The sequence below is a fragment of the Danaus plexippus genome (genome assembly GCF_018135715.1).
Source record: "Danaus plexippus chromosome 18 unlocalized genomic scaffold, MEX_DaPlex mxdp_35, whole genome shotgun sequence".
Lineage (NCBI taxonomy): Eukaryota > Metazoa > Arthropoda > Insecta > Lepidoptera > Nymphalidae > Danaus > Danaus plexippus.
This window is the reverse complement of record NW_026869854.1, coordinates 2,040,978-2,065,364: the sequence shown is the minus strand read 5'-3', so window position 1 is coordinate 2,065,364 and position 24,387 is coordinate 2,040,978. Positions and strand designations below refer to the sequence as shown.

The 24,387-nt window shown below is 30.4% G+C and overlaps 1 protein-coding gene across 1 annotated transcript in view; it reads left to right on the top strand.

Moving 5' to 3' along the window:
* LOC116773178 (nephrin-like) overlaps positions 1-24,091 on the top strand; it is a 47,152-nt gene extending 23,061 nt beyond the window's left edge. The window contains exons 2-17 of the mRNA XM_032665580.2: positions 2,596-2,728; positions 3,054-3,262; positions 7,526-7,636; positions 9,124-9,327; positions 9,654-9,805; positions 10,761-10,902; positions 11,550-11,680; positions 11,828-11,990; positions 14,872-15,025; positions 16,780-16,919; positions 17,503-17,639; positions 17,789-17,951; positions 18,671-18,809; positions 20,401-20,555; positions 21,317-21,414; positions 21,850-24,091. Of these exons, the coding sequence (XP_032521471.1) occupies positions 2,596-2,728; positions 3,054-3,262; positions 7,526-7,636; positions 9,124-9,327; positions 9,654-9,805; positions 10,761-10,902; positions 11,550-11,680; positions 11,828-11,990; positions 14,872-15,025; positions 16,780-16,919; positions 17,503-17,639; positions 17,789-17,951; positions 18,671-18,809; positions 20,401-20,555; positions 21,317-21,414; positions 21,850-21,921 (2,303 nt within the window). The 3' untranslated portion in view covers positions 21,922-24,091. The remainder of the gene's footprint in view (positions 1-2,595; positions 2,729-3,053; positions 3,263-7,525; positions 7,637-9,123; positions 9,328-9,653; positions 9,806-10,760; positions 10,903-11,549; positions 11,681-11,827; positions 11,991-14,871; positions 15,026-16,779; positions 16,920-17,502; positions 17,640-17,788; positions 17,952-18,670; positions 18,810-20,400; positions 20,556-21,316; positions 21,415-21,849) is intronic.
* The last annotated feature ends 296 nt before the right edge of the window (positions 24,092-24,387 follow it).

Here is a 24,387-nt window from a genome sequence, read left to right as displayed (position 1 = left end):
ACTTTCCGGCATTTTTGTGTCACACAGACTATTCGACTGTCTCCAATTGAATTTCAAAATGCTTCAAATATTTATTTGTAACATATTATTGAAATTAATTTGTTTTAAATGCAATACAAATTTTCATGTTCCAACACACGCAGCACATAGAGTGGTAAACGCGGGCGTTCGATACTTTAACTTGTTTTGCAATCAGTGAACCTTGATTGATGTATTAATAAGAGTAATTTATTATTTTTCTAACTAAACGAGTTTTTAAACGTTGCTTTTGAAATAGAAATAGACAAGTGTGAAGTTTAAAGAATTTTAACAAAACTAAATTTTATTTCTCGTATTATTAACTTTTTACTTACACATTTAAAAACAGAAGATTCTCAGAACATGTTTTCATGGTTAGAGAAATTTTAATGTCCTTTTTAATCTATATTGCCACAAATTTCACGTGCTTGAAGTCGGACCGTTCATTTCCCTATTGGTCTCATGCCCTAATTTATGCGTTAAAAATAAATAACACAGCACCGTCCGTTTGAGGTAATTTTCCTTTTGGTGTATTTTCGTGCATTTTAAAATATATTTGTAGCTGCGGGATTCATGTTGGACTTTTCATTCTTTTACAAGCTTATATTTAGATTGCAATATATGTATGTAATTAGTTGACGTTTTACTGATTTAGCAAAAATTGTGTTACAAGTTCAGTTAAATTTGTGGTATAGTCCTAAATCAAACATTTAGGCCTTTTTAAGATGAAAATAAGTTACATTCAATGCACTTATATAAAGGATTTTTAAGAATAACTCCAAAAGCGTGTCTAGAGATAAATGAAAAGTAAAAAACCTTTTACAAAAAACTTATTTGCAGGCGCTAGAACGAAAAAAATTAATTTTTCATAACAACGTGTACTATCTACTTACGAAAAAAATTACGTAATTTATGCAAAGTTTGTTACAAAATTTACTTGTGCATAGAAACGAGTAATTTTAAAAACTTGATGTGTTAATTTAAAGAATGGTTTATATTTTCTTAATTTTAAAAGTATCTTCAAGAAACGAATATTCGTATGAAATCGTAACAGAAAATACAGCAACGGATCTTAGTAATAGAACGTAAAATTCTATTCAACGCTCTGAAATAATCCATAAGAAAAATCTGTTTTAGACTTCTAAAAAAAGGTTACGAAGCCAGTATCAATGAACTGGTATTGAAGTCTGGTAATGTACGTGTTGTGTCTCGGGAGTTGTTTGTTGTTAATGTAAACAATGACGGCGTACAAATATATTTTGTAAGCGATAGCGGGCGATTCTATTTTGAATTTGTCAGTGATTGAAAGCAAATACACGTTTTGCATTTTTACCTTCATACAGCATAATTGATATTGAGTTAGCCACTTCAGTAACGCTATATTATATTTTGAAAAATATTTATAATGGTATTATTTGAATGAATAAAAAAATATTATTTATTAGAGGTAATACACATAACGTCGTTAGTCTTCTTCTTCCTGGCAATTATCCCAGCTTTAGCCAGGGTCTACCTTCCTTCTATAGTATAGGAAACTTTATTTATGTTTAGTCTTAAAAAATATTACTCACTAAAAAAATATATAGGGAAAAGTGATAAAATGTTGTTAGAAATCTTGTGAATTAATCCAAACGTTTGTCGACGTATTCGTTTGTGTTGAACATTTTTCCTAATTCTTACAAATACAGTTGGTTGATATCCGTTCCATTTGTTGTTCCCTCAACGCTTGCTCGGATTAGAGCCAGCCGCTTGATATACCAAAATAAATTGATAGACGAAGTTTAAGGTCGGAATTCCTGAAATTGACTAAACTTAAGTACATTTTTGAAAGTCGTAAATGAAGTTGTGAATCCTTTTTAATCACAACAGTGTTAATAGTTTTAAAAAATCGTCACTTTTTATAAAAACGTCTATCACATAGTTATTGTAGCAATTATAGGTGAGGAATAAATTAGATTAGATAAATAATTCATGTATCAGTTGAATTATCCAATTATAAAGTAATATTATTGTATTAAATGAAGTAATTTGATCTTTAAAATGAATCTCATGGCAACAGACATACGACACCGTGCGACTGTCTTGCTTGAATGCACGTCTCACATTGATGAATCTGTGAACTTAATCTCCTGTCCACTATAGGTAGTGATATCATTGATTACTTGCAATACATATTGATGGAAAAGTATTAAGTTATAAGGACCCATTATAAAACTTCGTAATAATGTTACCAGACAAACCTTTCCCATTCACATTCAGAACTTGCTGAAATAAATATATAAATTACATAAAGGATATAAACAGATAGTAAAAATAAAAAATATACTTACAAAAGAAATCAAATTCAATTGGTTTGAAATATATGAGTTCATACACATAAAAAAACTTTAAAACATATTATATGTATATGTATTTGTTTTTGAGAACGTTTTGTGATATGTAAACTATATTTTTATTTAAGATAAAACAAAGTAATAATAAATCAAATTAGTTTAATAAACAAGATCCAGGTGGAAAAAGAAACTGTTATTTTTAGAGTTTGATCCCAACAAATACAAACATTTTTTTTGTCTATAGTTCCAACTGCGCATGTTGCGGGAGTTTTGGGGAAAAAAGGTTCTCTACCTTGCGACACCCAGCCGCTCTCGGCGGATGATAGAATTGCTATGGTGCTGTGGTTCAAGGAAGCTGACTGGGAACCATTTTACAGGTAGGCCAAATAAAAAAAAGTTCATTTTAATAATCACTGATTTATTTCGAAACTCTCTCTCGTTTATTTAATTAAACTTCATCTATCAAATCTTTTCAATGAAATTCAGCAGTCAATTTAAGGACTTATAACTTAAATTTGGTATTTAGGAAGAGCATGTATTTGTCGATCATATTTTTTACTTTTAAAAGGCGTTTGCTCATTAGCTAAGAAATAAAATAAAAACAAAACTTCTATTGCAACTTTTTTTTTGCCAGACAATTTACTTTTATAATGACATGAATGTTTCAAAAGTCATAACATATAAACACTGTTAACTTTCCAGTTACGATGTTCGTGGACGTAGTGTCAACCAGCCCAAGCTCTGGTCGTCTCCAACGGGTTTCGGTTCACGAGCTTACTTCCGAGCCACAGCGACCCCGGCCATTCTTCTTGTAGATAATGTCGGTACTGCTGACAGTGGAGTGTACCGATGTCGAGTGGACTTCAAAAACTCACCGACTAGAAATTTGAGAATTAATTTCACGGTTATTAGTAAGTATTTTTATTATTCCTTATTTTTTTTATCCCTTAATATCGTACTCAAAACATAAAATGAGAAAACAATACTATGAAATCAAAAAATAACAAACTGATTTCATTTTGTTATTAGAAATTAAATATGAATGGATGACGTTTGTGACTCTTTCCATGCATGTGCATGATTGAAGTGTTATAAATTGAGTTCAGGAGATCAGGACAGCATCATTCAATAAGATAATTAGCCAAAATAATAAAGTTTCAATTAGTTTATGAATATATTTGAAGTAATTTTTTACTCAAATACTCTCCTTATCAATTGAAGGTAAATGACATGTGAAAAAATAAGCAATTCTTGCAATAAGGAAAATGGTGATTTAGGAGTAAAGTTTTTATAGTTTAAGGAGCGAACAAACATAAGTAAGCGATAAAACTGTCAGTCAATTGTTACTAAGCTAAATTTGAATTTAAAAATTCTACAAATATGTAAAAACAATACATTTGACAGGACAGAAAGTTGTTTTCGGAGTCATGAAAGCAATAATTCAATATGTACTGATTAATAGAAGTGAGTACTTCATGTAATATGTAGTTTACGTTTTATTAATGTCTCCCAGTCTTGGTTGGTATCGGCCAATTTAATTCACGTCAGAAAGTTGTGATGAAAAAATAATAATTCCAGACCGCTTGTGCTGGTGCAGCCATAGTTCGATATCGTATTCAATTTAGGTCAACCTTCACGAGTCAGGCTTCAAAGTATTTTGTTTCACGCTTTTGTGCTCCTAGACTTGTAAGTTATTCAGATCTTCGTATGTAGTATAATAGATGTAGTGACTTACTTTAAGTTAAAAAACACAAAAACCTTTATTAACTAAAAGGACGTTTAATTAATTATATTAGACAATTATTCCAAATTGTAAAATTGTATTTAAAATAAAAGTATGGTTTATAATATACAAAAAATGAGCAAATTAATTGTGTAATTCAATTCGAGTACATTTTAGTGTATATTTTGATAGATGGCACCAGGTTGTATTTTATTTTGGGTCTCAAGCAAAACAATCAATATGGCACATGGTTTGACAATATTCGTATTATTGGAAACGGATTCCAATGTTTACTACTGAATATGAAAACAAAGCAAGGATACTTTTTAATTTCTAAAAGGTACAAATATTTCATGAAGTCCCCAAAAAAATCAATGACTGTGACATACACAGTGGACGAAATAAAAACGTAAGGCGCAGTTGTTGGTATTTCATTATTACCGTGAGCGGTCAAAGGATTGTCCAATTAAGAACAGCTTTTGAAATGTAGGGTTTGCTGGAAATTCCTAGCGACTGTTCTTATACAGCTAAATCAAACAACAAACTACGACGGGTAGAACAAAAGTAATGAAAATGCACATTAGGAAATTAAGTAATGGACCGTCTATTGTACGAAAGTATAAATACGGTGTTGTTGTGAAAAGATTCAGGAACAGAGCCGTGATTGCAAGATATATATTAACCTTCATAATATTTCATTTCTATTGACATAATATGAATTGAGCATTTTTAAATATAATGACTAAATATGATATTAAACATTTGTTTTTATATAATCAGCATGATATAATACTACAAATTTTTGGTCCTTAATTAATACAATTTATATGAAATATATGAACCTATTATATATTAATTTATGATATAGTCAATTATATGAGCAGCAACAATAAATACTGACATTTCAAGCACACAATTGGTCATTTTGTTCGTTCGCTGCTCTTTTTGTATAAAGCGTTTCGGTTGTTCATTCTTCGCCTCTCTTCAGGACAATCAGACAGTTAATCGATATTAAATTCATTCATCAATTGACTTGTTCTGTAGCCGACTTTAAAATTAATCATAGCCATAAAATATATATTCCTCTTGGTAACATGGAAATATTTTTTATAATTACTTTTCTTATTAATCATTCCAGTGTGTTTAATTAGGCAATTGTGATTTGCAAATGTTTCATTGTGATTTATGAGATATGCCGCCTGAATATCTGTGTATATAATTTTGATTTAATTGTTTCGCTACAATAATGCTTCCGTCTGCTCTAACGAGATCACCACGGATCTTCACCGATATTGTAACGAGTAAATCTCGTTTTTTTGATCGATGATAAAATGTTTCTTAGAATATTATTCGCTTCTGCATTCATTTTACCTAGAATATATAATTCTTAATTTTATTTTAAAGAATTTCTCCCAAGTTTTGCTTAAAATCTTGTTACTTTATATATATTAGTATATAATTGAATATGTAAACATGAATTCTAGAATTATTTATTATCGACATTGTGTCATCAAAATACTTTATATCCATCGGCATTTTCAGTCCTAAGCCCATTTAGTATTCGTTCAATGTTTGTGTTATGTACCTACACTATTAAATAGGGTGTTTGATATGCATGTGATGCCATCATTTGTTAGTTTCATAGGAATTACAAATTACTTCATTATTTTTTTTTAATTTGACAACAATTATCACGATTTTTACACATGTAATATACTTCTAATAGAGCTTAAAAATTTGTTAAACTATTATTATTTTTTGTAATTACTGGTTAATGAAAACTATATTTATTTAACATTACACATACCATCTTATTTCTAAACTCAAAATTTGACTCTATGAGATTCCAGACACATTAAAATAGCTCTATATTGATTGCATCCACTCAGTCCCGTTGTTGCTGTGCAAAAAAATACTCTCGGTAATGTTTCGCTCATCGCTCCGTCCATGTCAAATACAAACGACTTTTTCCAAAGCTTGAAGTACTGAGGTGATGTAGTCATTAAAAAAATTAAGTGCTCTGTGTTATGAAGATCATTTGACACAAATAGCGCGTATATGGACTGATGAAGAGAGACATTCTGGAACCAACTATTCGATAAGGTAAACTATACGCGTAAATCATCGTCCTACTATGATATAGAACACAATAAAAACTGCTGAAACCTAGTATCCGATTTCCTATCCAATATTAAATTTCGCAGTTAGAAGATGTAATGTATGTATATACATATATATTTGGTACAATAGTACCTGTTTCTCTTTTATTATCTCAAAGTTATCCTCTACTTAATAATCGCATATTGATTCAGGTTAAAACTCATTGGTCTGTAGTTTTGAATTTCTATCAGGACATTAGCATTTCCGATGGGCAATACTAGTAATAGTACTTATTCCACTGATAGGAGTAAATTACCATCTCATCCCTATGTAATGTCGCTTATTCTAGAGCCAGTGTAACGTAGAAGTCTTCTTGCATTTTTCTTGAAACCATATAAACTAAGTTTGCTAGTCCGATCAGGTATTTTTTATCTTGATTTACTATCGCAGCGTGTCCGTTTATTTTAATTAAGAACATTTCTGACTTTATAATCAATACTTTTTCAGATTAGTTATTATTATGTAATGATAAGAATCAAATCACTTCTATAGCATCCATGGTGTCTGTCCGTAGACAGTTACTGTTAGGCGTTGATATATTAAATTACTCATAATACACAAGTATATAATTCCAAAATAAGTAGTCAATTTTATCTAGCCATTTGACTAATAAAACAATATGCAACAACATCAAACACTGAATACTGCTATCGGTCAGCTGCTGGGCTCTTTACTGTCGATGATCCTTGATATTGTCAAATTTTACATCTATTGGTTAATCAAATGAATCCTGATCTCGCCCATGATAATATACGGAGTTACAGATACAATTCATGTACTTTACATGTAAATATATATGCAAAATATTTATATAATAAAAGTTTGGTATTATCAAAATATTATTTTACAATTAGAATAAAGTATATCTATATAAAATAATCGTTTGAACACTTTAAACACGAATTTAATAATTTATCACTCTTTCACTATATTGTTTTACAAAGTTTCTTAGTTAATCTCAATCCAACTAATGACAACTAATAGAATGAGCTCTCGTCATTTTGCAGCCATTATTATTGTCTCGAATTGCTTATGGTAGGAGAAATCGGGGGGGGGGGGTAGAATTAGTTCCTTAACTATATATATCTTTTGCTTGATATTTACTTCTCTTTTTTTTTATTTCGTTCGATATTATGTAATAATCTACGAGTCATTTTAAATGCCCCAATCGAAATAATTTTATTCAGACTCATAAATTGTTAAATATGGTAAACAAAATAATAAAACTATTCTTTACTTTGGCGTTAACAATTTGTCTGATATTTAACTAATAAAGTGGCGAATTACTTAGCTCCTCCGAATCGGCCAATTATAATGGATGCAAGGACAAGGGACCACACTAGGCTTTTGGAACCCTATAACGAGGGAGACACATTGGAGTTGTTATGTGAAGTTTATGGAGGTAAGCACTGGTTTATTGCCAACAATAATTATTTTAACTCATGCCAGGTCAAATTATAGCAGGGAAACCGTTTTCATAACAATCACAACTATAATTAAAATGGAAAATTATTAATAACATTACAAATACAAGCACCGTTGAAGTAAATCAAATTTAACGACAATATTAATAGCTTTTGAAAGTTAAAATATATCTTATAAAATTTTTTTTTATTGAAAGCAGCGGAGATGAATGATATAAAAAAGGGTTGAAGCAAAATCATAAATATAAAATTAATTCATCTTTTGAAATAAATTATTATGGCATTTATTTATTTATATTTATTAGTAATGATTTTTTACAGTTAACTCTGCAGTCACCTACAGATATAAAATGAATTTCTAGGTAGCGCAGTTCGTTAATGTTAACTTTAGAGGCAAATGGAAGACCGTGCTTAATGTATTTAAATGGATTGCGTATAAACATTATATCCCTTAACAACATCACATAATGCTGGACTTGACACATTAAACTTAGCAGTCACAAGTAATTACATTCCAAAATAAAGGGAATAGGTTCTCTTTAGGGACATTCTTTAAATTATTGTTTTTATTCAGAAATGATCTCGCTCTCGATGTTTGCCTTAAGAATTCCCATAGCATAGGGTGAATTTTATTATGGTCTGTTATTCTCAAGTACCCATCTCTTTCGCTTTTATTTCATTTGTTCTGCATGTCAGTTTGCTTTCTTTGGTTTAAGAAAGTGTAAGTTATAAATAAAGAAATCTGACATGGCCCATTACATTATTTCATTGGGTTACAAATTATTTTAATATGATATTACGTTACACACTTATATACATATACTGCTCGGCGAATGCGTTTATCTATAACCTCGCTGTGCAATCGTAAATATCAGCGCGCTCGCAAACACGTTTAGTGGTCGAGCTTAACATAACTTTATTTGCTAGAGTTCTATGCAAGAGAAACACACAAATGTTTAAAAACTTTTCACTCGCGTAACATATTTTATTTGTTATTTAAATCGATGCTACAATAATATCTCTATTGAAAAACTTAAAAATAAATAAAAGGTCTATTAGTCCATGACAAGTGGTGTGGTGTGGTGATTTAAGCTTGTCTTGTCAACATATATCACAGTGATCAGAGCATCACCATGTTTCCATCAATATATTTTAAAACCTTTTTATTATAAATATTTTTCACGTGTTACATTAAGCTAGATTCACAGTATATTTGTGTTATGGCTGAGACAATTTATTGTTGAGACAGAGCAGGTGAATAATTTGATTTAAGGTGTTCTCAGCACGAGTTATATGCTACAGTGCTTCTAACAATCCATCTGTTAGCTTGCATAAATCAATAATAAGTTTGAATATCATTGCAACATCATTTAATAAATTTGTTGTTTTAGAATTAAAATAATGTTGAATTTGTCAAAAAAGATGTACATTTGTTTGATTCGACTGAAATTAATATAATTTTCAGGTGATCCAAAGCCATCTTTGATATGGTATTTAGAAAACACAATAATTGATGAATCGTTTGAACAAAAATCTGACGGAAAAACGATAAATACTCTTACTTTTCCAAGTATTGGTCGGCAACATCTCAACTCGAGACTTATTTGCCAAGCGTCGAACACAAACCTGACTCCTCCGCAATCGAAACTACTTATATTGGATATAAATCGTGAGTTATTATATATGTCATAACAAAATTCATCTAATTGAAATTTTATATCATTAAATGTTAACACTCTTGAGAAATGTATATTTATGTACATCTTTAATTATGATCCCTTACTATTGATAAGCTTTTAATTAAAAGTTAAAGTATGTGAGGTAGGAAAAACCAAAATCATATTATTTATATCAGTTAAATACGTACTTGTTTTGCATATGCGAGTTTGTATATTTGATGTATGTATTTTATCAAGAATATTTTAGAAACTAGATCTAATGGAAAAAAGTTAGTACTTGAAGAGAAAAAACAAAACTTAATCCAGTTTGTTGCAGTAAGACCATTGACAGTGCAGATTCTCAATAAAAACCGACACCTCTCAGCTGATAGGAGTTACGAGGTGGAGTGTAGAACGATTGGTTCCCGTCCAGAGGCTCAAATAACTTGGTGGAAAGAAAAGAAGCCAATGAGAGGCAAGGCCAGAAATGTAAGTGTAAAAAAAAAAATATCTACTCGCGAATCTAAAAAAAGTAGCTTTAGAAACACGATTATATACAAAAATGAGTATCCAGACATTAAGATTTAACTTTTAACGGAAAAAGAGATTACTTGAATTTTCGAAGTCCTACGAGATTTCGGTATGGTATGGTCCAAACTTGATCTGTTAAACTAACAACGTACGACAACAATCATATAAGCTCGGTTATATCTAGAATGTTAAGACGTAATATGTGAATTGGAGTATTAAAATTGCTTTTATTTTTATTCGTTACCTTCAAAATATATACAAAAGATATGCACAAAAGACTAGGTGCGAATTTTAACTCAAAAAAATTCTCTAACAGCTAAAATCATTAGAAGAATAAAAAATGTTGACTGCTTTTCACAAAATAATCACGTTGTGGATGTATGTCACTCATAAATTGGTAAAATATTTTTGGCTATTCTATAATATTTTTTCGTATTTATCAATTTATTGTTGTTGAAAATGAACTTCAAGGAAAACACAGTGATCAATTGGTCTTACCCGATCTAGCACATATTTAGGTTTTTTTTAAGGTGGTAGCATAAATATTGATTTGTGTCTGTCTCACTACACTAAAGAATTATGTAAAAACAACAATAAGCTTCCTCAGTAGAACAAGCTGCGAAACTTTATATCTCAAACAAGGAAATAGAGAGCCAAAAACTTCACAAAATACCCTTTTCAATGTACATATTTTAAAAAAGCCATAAATATTTACATATGTATATGTAACATATCCCTATAAAGTAAAAATACGAAACTCGTTTTTTTATGCGCCTTTCACATTAATTCTACACGAAAGAATAGTTTTGGTATCTAGGCTTACAAATCATGTAAAATATAGCAATTTAGTTAGAATCCACTTTATATTTCTAGAATATAAAACTTTATTAAATTATCTATATAATTGTGACAGTATTCCGATACGAACACAACTACAAGTGTTCTAGTATTTACACCTGAAGCAGAACATCATGATAGTCAGCTAACATGTCGGGCTGAAAATACGAGACTTGAAAATTCAGCCATAGAGGATACATGGAAGTTAAATGTACATTGTGAGTATAAAAAAAACTTTCTATAACAATATATACTTTAAGAACTTATGAGGGGCGAGTGGCCTAGTTTTCACTTTTCTTGATCGATATTGCTAGCAACGATGTGGTAAATCCTAAGAGTTTACTTATTTTAAGTTAAATATCATATTATATAGTGGACACACATACACAACCAAAAAAACAAACACCGATCTTACATATAGATGAATAAATCAATCCACTTTAATGCTATTATTTTAATTTCGCCTACTTAAAGTCCTGATCCTCGTACGATATTTCTAAAAACTGTAATATAATGACTATCAAGTTATTCCACTTCGAAAATCAAAGGATTTATAGTAAGATGAAATTTCACCTAATCACGAAAAGCGTCCGCGGAAGCGTGACTGACATTTACTTGGATATAATTCATATTAATTAATATAATGACAAGGGACTGAAAGGTGTAATCCGATTCTACTTAATGGTGATATAATAATAACTCCAATTGATATTCAATGGAAAAGGCATGACATGAGAAATATATAGAAATTAATTTATATAGGTCTATATATATATTAAATACACGTTTAATATTTTAAATGTAAATGAAATCCATTTGTCTCTTATTATAACTGTCACATGATTTAAGGAGATGTTATTTTCAGATGTTCCTGTTATCACTCTGAAAATGGGATCTAATCTAAACCCTAGATATATAAAAGAAGGTGACGACATCTACTTTGAATGCAGCGTTCAATCAAATCCCAAAGTAACGAAATTATCTTGGTTCAAAGATGTAAGTACCTTACTTATCACTCTCTTACTTAGTATTTAAGAGATTAATATCCATACTAGTATAAAAAATCTTTTTGGAAAAATAAAACATATGTCACAAACGGTATACAATAATATATAACCATGTTTATTTTCTCCAACTTTTAAGCAGTCTCTCAAAATCCAGCAAAATCCTAGTTCGGGTATAATTTTAAGCGACCAAAGTCTCGTCCTGCAGCGCGTCAATCGTAACGCATCTGGTGACTACATCTGCTCCGCACAGAACAGTGAAGGCAGTGCATCAAGTAATCCTGTTTCTTTGCAAGTTAGATGTACGTATAAATGTATTTAATAACATTGATTGTCAACTTTTCATTCAAGAATTAATATTTAATGTTATAAACATTTTGATCAAAACTATAAATAGTAGCTTAAGTCGTTTGACTTTAATTTTAATATGAAGACATTATGTAAGCTTAATACTTTTTATACAAGTGCGTGCTCTGCTATATATAATAATGTACATTCTTTAGACTTTGACGAGTTCAATCGATAGCTTTCCTGCTGTTCAGTTAAGAACCTGTGATACATAGTAAATTTGGTTTTAAAATAAAAATGTTAGGTCTTTTATAAAATATTTTTATCTTCATCTTCGAGGGAATAACTAAAGGTTACAGTATTTTTACCTATGATATTGCAAATTTATAGCTTTATGACAATGTAGAAAAAAGTTGTTTCTCGGATACCTAGTATATAGTAAATAACAGGGCTTAAGCTTTTGGTAAGTTCTAGCATATCTTAATAATGGATAGAAGGTCAATAGCATCAACATCTCATAAATATAATAAATATAAGAGATCAGTCATGTTTTGCAGTTTCAATAAAATTCATAATTTATCGCAAACCCGCATGTCTTGAAAGGCGATTAAGGGCCAAATCACAAAATAGCAAATCCTTCAGCCCTTAGTTCTTTGTCACTCCGCTATTCCTAACCAAAGCGGCGGTCCAGGAACATTTTTTAGTTAGAAAATTTGGACCTTATTATTATAAGCCCAAAGGAGGGAGGGGGTAGAAAACATTTCCCTAAAATCGGGCCACCAAATGTTCCATACAGAAGCAAACCAGCTCCTTTAGGGTATTCTTGTCAATGGAATCATTGTTGACAGCCTTGTAGAAATTTCTAGCGTACCTTTGACGGTTTGATGACAATAAAAAGGCTGACTACAAATTACATCCCCAAGATAGTCAGGTTTATTAATAAAATTTTACAAACTCGCTCGAAGATAGAGATCCTCTGTGATGACATATTGATCAAGATTCTGCTGAACACCTTTAGAGCACATCACGATGGTATCATGGGAGGTTTTAAGTTTAAAGTAGGAGTAGTAATAAGTAATGCATCTTCAGTCGGATCACACGGCTATTGTTGCGGTAATTACGGAGGAAAAATGCTGATCAACTTTGACAAAAGAGAGGAGATACTCATATAAGATAAACTCGTCAATCAAGAAAAATCTCAAAAAAATAATATATATATATAAATAAGATCGCCTTCATTAAGAGAGGTAAACTATTGTGACACTAGTATCTACATTATGGCACTAGTACAAGGAACTGTGCATATTGACTTCAAGTGTAAAATACCCGTTGAGTGAGGACCACGTCTAACCAAATTTTCTGCAAGTATTTACTGTCTTGTATCGAAGTATAATTTTTCTTGCCTATACTGAATCAGCCAAAACAAAACAAAAGAGGTTCAAATCTGTTAAAACTTTTTTGAACGGTGCAGGAGAATTCGTTCTCAAGCGTCCTTCCGAGTTTTTCGACTGTCTTATTGACCAAAAAAAACTTTGAATGTTTGGAATAGAAAGTGGTCATCTTATTTTTAACACCCTGTTGCAAAATTATGAAGCGGTATGACTTCTGTGTCATGTATCACGACTTATTTTGCACACTATACTCAATTTAGACTTTAAGTCGAATTTCGAAGTGGCTGTTGCACCATGGACTGTGATTACACTGACTTGAGACAAATTATTCAGAAAACTGAATAGTATAATCAACTCTTGTAATTATCATTCGTAGTTGATGAAGAGGCTTTTGGCACTTTTGACACCTGGTCTGTCCAAGATTCCCTGTATTATTGACAAATCATTTAGTTACATCCCGGTGATCAAAAGTCTTTTATGAAAAACTGGTTATGTTAGGGTTATGCCTTATCGAATAAATTGTTCAACATGCCACTGGAAGATATGATCAAATTGCTGGAATAAGAGGACACGATATAATATAAATGAGGCATACATTTCTTACCTACCATTTGAATATGTCGTGGTGGCCTGAAGGTTAAAAGGTACGTCTCTCATACGTGTGGGCGCGGCTTCGAAACCTGGCAAGTACCAATGTGATCTTTTCCGAGTCATATGTACTTTCTAAGAGTATTTAGACACCCCTGGCTTGAACAGGCTACAGCAAGCCTTGAGGTATAAATAGCCCCAAAAAAGTGCTGGTGCACAAGGCAAGGGAAACCACTGCAACCATCTCTTCCCATGAAAGTCATCATGTATCAGGATCACTGATACGTGATAACCACGGCGAGTTTGCAAAGACTCTTGCGACGAAGAATGAATTTGAAAAAGTAGAGAAAATATATACAAGTGGTAAATATAAATGTTAAGTGGTGAAGAAAGATTGGACGAGAACATCTGAAGATTGAGCTAAGTAGTGTGCTATAGGAAAGGAATATGTCTAGGACGTAGCCCGATTGATGTTTATGATGTGAGGCGTTAACATAAAAAAAAGGAAGCGTTAATTTCTACATAAAATAATAAGTTTTGCCTGGGAAATACTAACTTTGGCCAATGACCACTTAAAAATCCAATTGAATACAATATTTTTAAAATTTGAATAGTGAAATCCCGACCTTCCAAATAAACAATTGTTACTACAATCAACTGTTTAAATTTTCCCATAGCCGTTAGTGTTTTTATATATTGAATGTAATGTAAGTTTTATTTACAGTAACATTTCGGTTCTAAAATTTATATTCATAAAAAAAATATTTTATTTATATTTTATGGAATGTTTAAGTCAGCATTGATTGATAATTAGACTAAGTTAATCAAAACAGACGAGGCCTTCATTTCTTTGAGGTTCTTCCTACGTATACCTTTTTATGATAAGACGGGATATTGACAAAAATTATATCAATAGATAGCCCAGTTTGCAAGTCAGACGAGGAACAAGTGTTTGGAGCGTCGGTACTCGAGCCGATCGAGTTATCTTGCGTCGTCGATTCTAGTCCACAGCCGACGAGCTTTGAGTGGATATTCAATAGAGATGGTGACCGTAGCGAGTTGCCACCAAGGTAAGTCATGTACATAAATATAACTTTGGTGTAAAATATTCTCAGTAAAGAATTTAGGTTGTTTGTAGATACTATTTGCAGAAAGCGGTAGTATAGTTATACATAGATAATAGACTGCCTCGTTCGTATTAATATCACAACCTGACGGCAGGTCCGTGCAAACTGATTGTTAGAGTCGTAATTCACTGAATTTCATACTCTATTCCTTAACATGAGAATATATATTTTAATAGTTGTTTAAATGAGATTGTGTAATGGTTACATAAACGTATAGTCGATGACCAGATTTTATTAAATAATTATTTTATAATTGAGCTTGGTGCCGAGTTAAATAGTTACCGAGTGTAATTATATTTGTCAATCCTTTTAAAAACTGAATCCGTTACCTGTATAAACGAAATATTAGTAAGTAAGTTAATGTGGTCTCATATTGTGTTATTGATGTTATACTGTTTTCATTTTTATTACTTTTATTATTTAACTTGATGTAAATGTGATTTATGGGAGGCTACTCCCGCAGCCCTATAGCCCATAAAACATTAGATATTCGACTAAATATTCTAATAGTAATAACAGTGGCGTTCACTCCACTCCTTTAACATTGCTCAGTAACATTTTTCACCGTAATTTATAATTCTATTCAATTTACGTTTCGGTAAAAGTACCATCGATGAAAAGTAAAAGGAAACATTATCCGACTACTAGCGTCACTTTGCAGTCAACGTCACCGTAAGCAACTAATTGCTGTTCATTTTCCATTCAAATACGTCATATCCGACCTCCTACTATATACAGAAAATTATTGTATATATTTGTATGTGTGCGCATAAAAACCTCTAGATATGTTAAGGATTTGAAGGAGACTGTTCTCTCAAGCCGCTTCAGAAGTCATTAAACTTATTCCGGTGATTGTGAAGCGACCATTATTTTGACCGGTTTAAAAATTATTTCCTTATTCTTTTGTAACTTCAAATGAATTGTAAGAATCTAATTGGTGAATTAGTTTGAGAATTATTTAACACGGGAGCTGTACGCAACGCTCTGCCTCTCCCACACTAATAATATTATGTGCAAGCCTCGGACTAATAATAGTTTTTATATAGAATTTTAAAACTTTTTTATAAAATTATAGCAGGATTGCACTAAGTATTCGTTTTGCTCTCATTTGCTCTCGCAATTTACCTCGTAGGTTATTGTGTCTAAGTTGTGTTCAATGATGTTTCATAATTTGTTGTGATTGACATCATACCACGTGTTTAAAAACAGTGTGAAGTCATAGCATATTTATATAAAAATAATAATTAAAAGTGACTTTGGTAGTATGTGGGGACTTATATTTATTTCTATAATTATATTATTGTCTAATTAGAAAAATTCCGTGATCTTAATAATTTCATACTGTAGTAAATATTTATATAAAATAATTTAAAACTACTTTTAAATTATAAAATTCTGTTGTTTAAAGTTTTCTTATTTTAGGATTTTATGCAATAGATACATCTAACAAGGGCACAGATTGATAAAGTTTCACGGACACCGATATAAAAATTATTAAATCAAAAATCGGAAATTACTCGATCGATTGTCTCCATTATGGTATAACTCCTTTCCAAAACATAAAGAAGTCAATAAAAACAGTTCGTAAAAACCGAAGTTGTCAGCATACACATAAAAAATATGCGGTTGAATTGAAGAACCTCCTTTTTTAAGATCTGTTAAAAATGATTCTTATTGTAATTTTTTCCCTTTATTAGCTTATATAACGTGTCTGGTCACAAATCAGTACTTCGATATATTCCTACTGAAGATAAAGACTTTGGAACATTATCTTGCCTGGCCACTAATTCAATTGGGAGGCAGGAAATTCCGTGCGTGTATAGTATAATTGCTGCAGGTAAATTATTATAGGTTATTACAAAATTATAAATTTAAATGACTCGGATATATTTTATATAAATTTCTAATAAAGAACGAATAATAATTTGAAAATATTTATAATCGAGTCACATGTCATGTTTCTTCTTGTCATATCAGATATCGCTAGTGTTCGGACATGCGATATATTACTTGAAATAATAATTTTATTCGTTCTAAATGAATTTAAGTTTTTTGGTTGGTACGGGTGTTTTATTAGTTTATATCAACATGACCCCGACGTTTTATCTAACCGAAAACGATTACAAATAACAAGACTGACTGACAGACACTTTAATCTCGTCTATCCCTGCTCACGGTTGCTGTAAAGGAAGCGAAAGGCCGGGATAATGTAGAAATAAAATAATAAAAACACGTAGTACTTATCCGAAAAATTTAGTTTCATTTAAATGTGTATATGCGAAAATCTTGATATAATTAATCTGTTCTATTTTTGAGTTGCAAGAATATTTCACTAATACTGAATCGTTGTTTCCTATGAAGTTTGTGTTAAGTACATACACATACACGATACAACATTAAAACAATCTAAATGATTGTAGGACGACCGTCATCTTTGAAAAATTGTAGCATAGTCAACGAAAGCGTCGATAGCATTTTGGTGGATTGTATTGAAGGATTTGACGGAGGAATAAGTCAAGTGTTCACTATGGAAGTACTAGAACTACCTTCGTACACTGTTAGTACACTTAAATGATATTTAACCATTTTGCTGTCTTTTTTCTTGATGTATTTATTATTTATATTCACCGAATAAGACACCAAAACTTGTTTTGTATTATGTTTTTTTAATAAAATAACAACGCCATAATCCGACCATTTTCACAGATGCGAGCGAACATAACATCAAATTCAACACCCAATTTTGAGGTCACAGGTTTAAACCGAGCTTTAAGTTACGCAGTTAATCTTTATGCGAGTAATCCTAAGGGCCGTAGTGAGATAGTTACTGTGTATTCAGTGGCGTTACGCTCTCCGGATAAGTACACAGGTAATAACTGTTTATTTGTTCATTGAAAAAAATTAGTTGCACTTAAATTAAGTTACGATGAAATTTTGAAAGTCTTTTTTTAATCTGTAGAATTAAGGTGGAGTATTGATTTAATAACACTTTTATTATAAATGTTTTGTCCTTTCATTATCACATTGTTTTAAAGTAAACATGAATCAAGCTGTAATTTTATTATGATATGGAAATAAAGTCAGCCTTTTTTATATATATTTATTTATCAGGATAAGTACGTGCTCAAACATTTAATTAATCATAATATTTATATATTCATTACTTCTCAATCAAGAAACAAAATATTTTGTTATTTAAAAGTTTCTATCAACCTTCAAAGAATTTACTATTCCTCATTTCTTTGACAAATCATTTTAATTTCTCTGGATGTTTAAAATCATTTCACTAGGCTATTTATTACTATATGGGAAATATCGCAGATAGTTATTGATGTAAAAAGTAAGATATGATTCAATTACAATATTGCAAACAACTAAAAAGATTTTTTTTAGTTACATTTGAAATTTTTTTATTCATTATTTTATCACCACCCGCTATAAACCAGATCAAGTTGTTTTTTACTTTCCCACCCATAAACATTTATTTTCTTGTCTATCCATTTAGAACGTAAAGTAGTTCTGATATTTCTCTGGTGTATATTTATAAACTGAGATATGATCGTTATATATAATTATTTTTATACTTAGGTGTGGGCAGTACTTTCAGCTTATCTCCGCTAATAGCATCGCTCCTCACAGTCATAGTGTTGCTTAGCGCCGCGACTTGTGCAATCATATTCGCTGTGTACCGCAGACATTTCTTACAACGGCATGTTAAACAACCCATGTAAGTATAATTCTGATTTTACAAGTCTATAAACATAGAAAAGTTGTATCAGTATATCATAAAAAAAAGCGTTGAAGCATCTGTTGTATCTGCTATACAAAGTCTATATTTTAAATAAAACGAAGATTTTTCGGATACTAAACGTTTGTATTATTTTACAACTACATAATCCCGATTCGGTTCCTGTATCACAACCGTTATCACGGACAGACGAAATGAAAATGCTTGACAGTTAGTCTTAATCAAAATTAAGAAATCATTGAAAAGAATATCCGAAAAACTTTCGTTTTATATAAAATAATACACGCAAAAATATCATTAAATATTTGAAAATTCGATCGACCAACAATGTTTATTAAACACCATTATTGTTAATTATTTTAGCCTATGGGAAATGTTAATAAATTTGGCCTATAGGCCATTTTATGAAATGGATTGGCTATTGTAGGCATTATTATATATAGCACATAAACCACAAATGCCAATTTATGAGTTAGTATGCAATTGCAATATATAATAATAGATTCCAAAAATATATAACTAGTCATCTTTTATATTTAGTCTGTTCGTAACAAAATGGGCTACCCTAAAAATTTATTCTGGAAAAGGGCTTTGCATTATCTGAATATATTTTAATTCTAGTGTTTCGATATTTTGCTAAAACCAAATATTTTTATCCTTAAAAAAGAGGATTTCATTTGACGGTAGTTGAAAATTCCAGGTATTTACTTTCCAAATGAAAAAAATAGGTGCGTTTGAGTTCCTAAAAACTGAATTCATCGGAATGAAACTCGTATTTTTCGGATTACTATTTATTATTTTCGCGCGTATTTTATTATTTTCTAAAAAACTCCATACACCCGACGTTTTGGTTACTTTGCAACAACCGAGATTACAGGCAGATGAGTTGTGAGACACTTACAATTAGTTCATATATATACATATATATATTTGTAGTTTTGTTTTGTCCTTTTACAATATTTTTTTTAAACTATCACAGGCTTTTTATTAAATAAGTGAATGTGTGTTTTAATACAAACAATGTTTGTCGTTAACTCAAAACGATAGTTCATATTGAGGATAGCCGACGGTGTAATACATAAGTATAAGACAAAATAATAACGGAATGAGACTTAGGCGGTGTTGCGACTAAAGCAACCCTACCCTACTTCATTAAACCCTGACTGAAATTTATATGTAGTATATAGATTTTCCTATATCATATATTTTAGTAAAGTATATAGATATAACATCAAAGTACATAGAACTTTCAAATCCCCAATTTATTAAAATTTTGAATTCATAGTAGGAGCGATAATCCAATTTAGTTTTGCAATATATTACTCAAAGAAGTTCAACATTCAAGCTTGTAACAAGAGAATAAGATTTGAGCTGTTCAATATCATATCATTTATCATTTATTTGGCTGAAATACTTAAGTGAAATACATAAATATAATTAACGTCCACAAAGAACTACTGTTAAAATTAAAATTAATATCATTTATAATTATAAATTGAAATTTGTCCTTTTTAATTCGTTTTATTTCATGTTGTTTAAAAAAAAATGACTTACATTTTAATTGCAACAGAAACCCGCATTACTTGAACGACAGTATAGAATCATTGCCAAAAAATGTTTTGTCAACGTACTCGTCTTCCCCGAAAGTAGACTTCAATACGCAATACGAACTGAAGATCAATAGCGAAGTGGAAGACGACCCTGATATCATCGCCGTACATTATGGTAAGATCATATTAAAATAGGATATTATAGTATTACATAAAAAGCATTATAACACACAGCTCCTAAGAGAGATTACTTTTGGGAAAATAAAAAAAACAAGTAACAAAGCAGGGAGTCTGTATAAGTGAGTTTTAAGATTAATAAAACTTGGCCCAATATAGATTTAAAAGAAAATAGTTGAATTTTCAACTTAGTAAAATGAACAGCTCTCTTAATTCGTTGATCATGTTTTTTAAAATAGAAAGCATGTTGGGGTTATACTTAAATTAAAATTTGAAAATACAGAACGAAAATTTCTTTGACACAGACAGAATTTGAACATGCAACCTCTGAATCATCGCGTTTCAGTTTCTTCATTAATGAATCGCCAGTAACCGTGACAGCCAATCAACTTCCCTTTAAAAAAAAACACATTTCAATAAAAAGCTAGCTTCACTTTTATTGATTGTATCAATTTAATGTCATTATTTCATTGCGAAAAAAAGTTATATAAAATTTTCAAAGAACTTAAAAAAAAACACATGTTTTATGTTATTTATTATGTATATATGTATATGTTTAGAGGTAACTGTAGCGGGCTTTTATGTGAACGTGGTGGGACCCCTAATCTCCTTTAACCTTTTAGTTCTATCCCATAATTCCTATCTTATCTTTTTCAAATCCCTAGCCATTTGTCCCAAAGTGGATCGCTTTTTTAATATTAAATAACAGAAAGAGTACTTAAACTTTCATTTAAATTAATTTTCCTTTATTCATTATAGATAAGAAGACACTAGACGATTATTGTAAGTCCAAGGTTGGAGAAGGTGACACGGCCAAAGTGTTCAATGACAATGACACCAGTGTACCGAATACGGGGGTGAGATCTGTACAATATTGTAACGGCATAATATTTCTTTAAAAATATATTACAGTAAGTTTAGAAAAACGACTACAATTAGTTTATTATACTTTACAAGTCATATTACAAATAGCTTATAAAATTTTATTATTTATTTGATTAAATTTATTTCGAATTGTAAAATGTCGTGCTGTTTGCAACTAAAACTCGTCATCCTAGAATTTTTCACACTGATTTCTGATCTGATCTAGGACCTAGATAAATCAGTGTGAAAAATAGATTTGCTAGGACACCGACTATCATAAATTTAATATTTTATTGTCACGTCTAGTAAAACTAAAATTCCTCAATTATTATTGTTTTGTTACCGTGAAATGTTCAATGGTTGAATATAATAAATCAAAATCGTAGTATATTATATAAGTTATTAACTTTATTTTGTATTTACTACAGAACATATCATTTGTGAACCGAGGTGTAACGGCGCGCGTCTCGGATCTACGAGTGAGGGAAAGTTGCATATAGGAAAAATACACTTACATGTAGATATTAGATAGGAATCAATCTGGTATTTTAGGGATATAAATGAAAAATATTAAAATTCGGGCGGGGAAATTATGGACTGATTTAAAATTTATGAGGAAACTCAGACAATTTGTAATCTCTTGGATGTTTGGGAATGTCACAGTGTCGATAACTCTATGTAAAAGACTTTAATGGTTGTGGTGTTTAAACAAATTGATTTGCTGTTTGTAAAGAAAGGTATTTGAATTATAACGTGAACTGTTATTTATAATAATATTTATTAGAAAGTTAAACGAATTCCTCTACGATATCATCGCTCTGATATTTGATACGAAAACGTGTTGTAAGCTTTGATTTCATATTACAAATACATGCAGCCCAGATTCATAATACTATATTGGTACGACATAAATCGACTGAAGCTGTTAAAAAAGTATAGTGACAGTCTCAAAGAAAAAAAAATTCAGGACAGCCAAATATAACTCACCATGATTCATACTATTAATAAATATTAATGACATCAGCCTTTTAAAAAGCAAAAACATTACATATTTTGTTCTCATTAGTTTTTATTTATAGTAATTAATGGAAATAATGAATAATTTTATACATCAATATTCTCGTATATTTTTAAACATGAATCGGATTTAAATCAGTTTTATAATTACAAAAATATTCATATTGTTCTCTTATATTACTTTAATTAAATTCTTTTTGTTGCTGCCAGTAACATGTTATATTTATTTTAAAACATTTCGAGAAAAATAACTATTGATTTAAATTTCATAGCGTTAACTAAAATAATTAATGAGGTTTGATAATTTTGTTTCATTAAACACCGTTATAATTTTTAGTACAAAGAAAAAAAGGTTTTATTGTCCTTTTGCCAATACCAACTACTTCTTACATCACAGAAATATATGGAGGGCTTAAAATTTTTGTCTTGAATCAAAAAGTGTACAAGAAACTGTCTTAAGCTTTTACTTTTCTTACGCCTTTTTAAATAGCAGAAGCAACAGCGACAGCAAGACCCCAACCTAAGTAAGCAATATTAACTAGATACATTAACAGCTCGGACATAATTTCAGCACGCTTAAGAAGAAGCATTTCTCAGATTTGAAAATGCGGTGAAAGTGTAACAGAACATACTTTAAGTTCTGACGCTTTTGTAGAAATTTCTGGCTTAGTCTAAATATACCCTCAATTAAAAAAAATTATGTGCATTTCAGTGAGATAACACATATGGGCTTCATTACATTTCACGGATATTCAATTTTAAATTGACCTCAGAACTTATAAACCTACCCACCTGTCTACTCGTGTTTCACAGTGATACCTCCATTATGAGACTACAGAATTTATAAATTAAAGCAGCTAAGAACGTTAAAGTTTTATCTTTCTGTCAATTCTAGGATAGAGAATTTAGTTAGGCATTAAAATTTAATACATATAAGTGTTGATAACTCAATATAATGACAAAAACATAGAATAATATATCTTTATGTCGGAAAACACTTTGTCTAGGTCTTTATGTCGAAAACACTTTGAAAGTTTTTTTTTAACTATAAAACTATTGTCGTCTACTCTTCATTGTGCTACCAATTTAACTTTATTTAACAAAGGCATAACTGTTTTGGAACCAAATATATATGTTAAATGCCATACGTTGGACAATACAAATACAGTGAAAGACTTATGTAAATTTATCGGTGATTATTTTTTTTTGGTTATGATCCTGAAGTTAATGTATTAACATAGAAGTAATTGCGATACTTTCTTTTCCAATGGGAATGTGATCCAAAAATGTGTATACATTCTTTTTGATCAATAGAAATATTTATCCAACAAATCATCTTACAGCTTACACAAATTCTAACATAACAGTTACAACAAATGTAACTTTCTATTGTTTATAATGCAGGGTATGCTGTTAGATTGCTCGTCTTTTACTCGGTCAACTCAATAACAAATATGGTTTAACTTTTACATTTGTTCGACACGATAGGATAAAAATTATTGATATCCCATTATTGAGTAATTTTAAATATGTTGTTGGGAATGTTTGTGAAAACTGTTTAGGCCAAATGGACTGAAAATTGTATAGTGATATTTTAAAGATGATTGTGAATGGTCTATTATACATGTAATAAAGAATATGATTTGTGTTGTCTTTGATTATTTTGATTTAATTCATTATAAATGTTTAGTTTTTTAAACCGCTAAATTTAATATTCATTTCATAAAATATGTCTTTAACAAAACAACTTGCTTAAAACTTCTGATGACAATATGAAGAGGGTAAGTAGTAACATTTTGGTACTACGTTAGTTTAGTAGTGCGATCCTAATTTCAATGAGACTCTTTCAGAACAACTTCTATAATATTTTTTTCATTGAGATTCATGTAATAGAACGGCTTCATGTCAGCTGTCTAGCTTCATATCATTTTCCAAAACATAAATTTAAA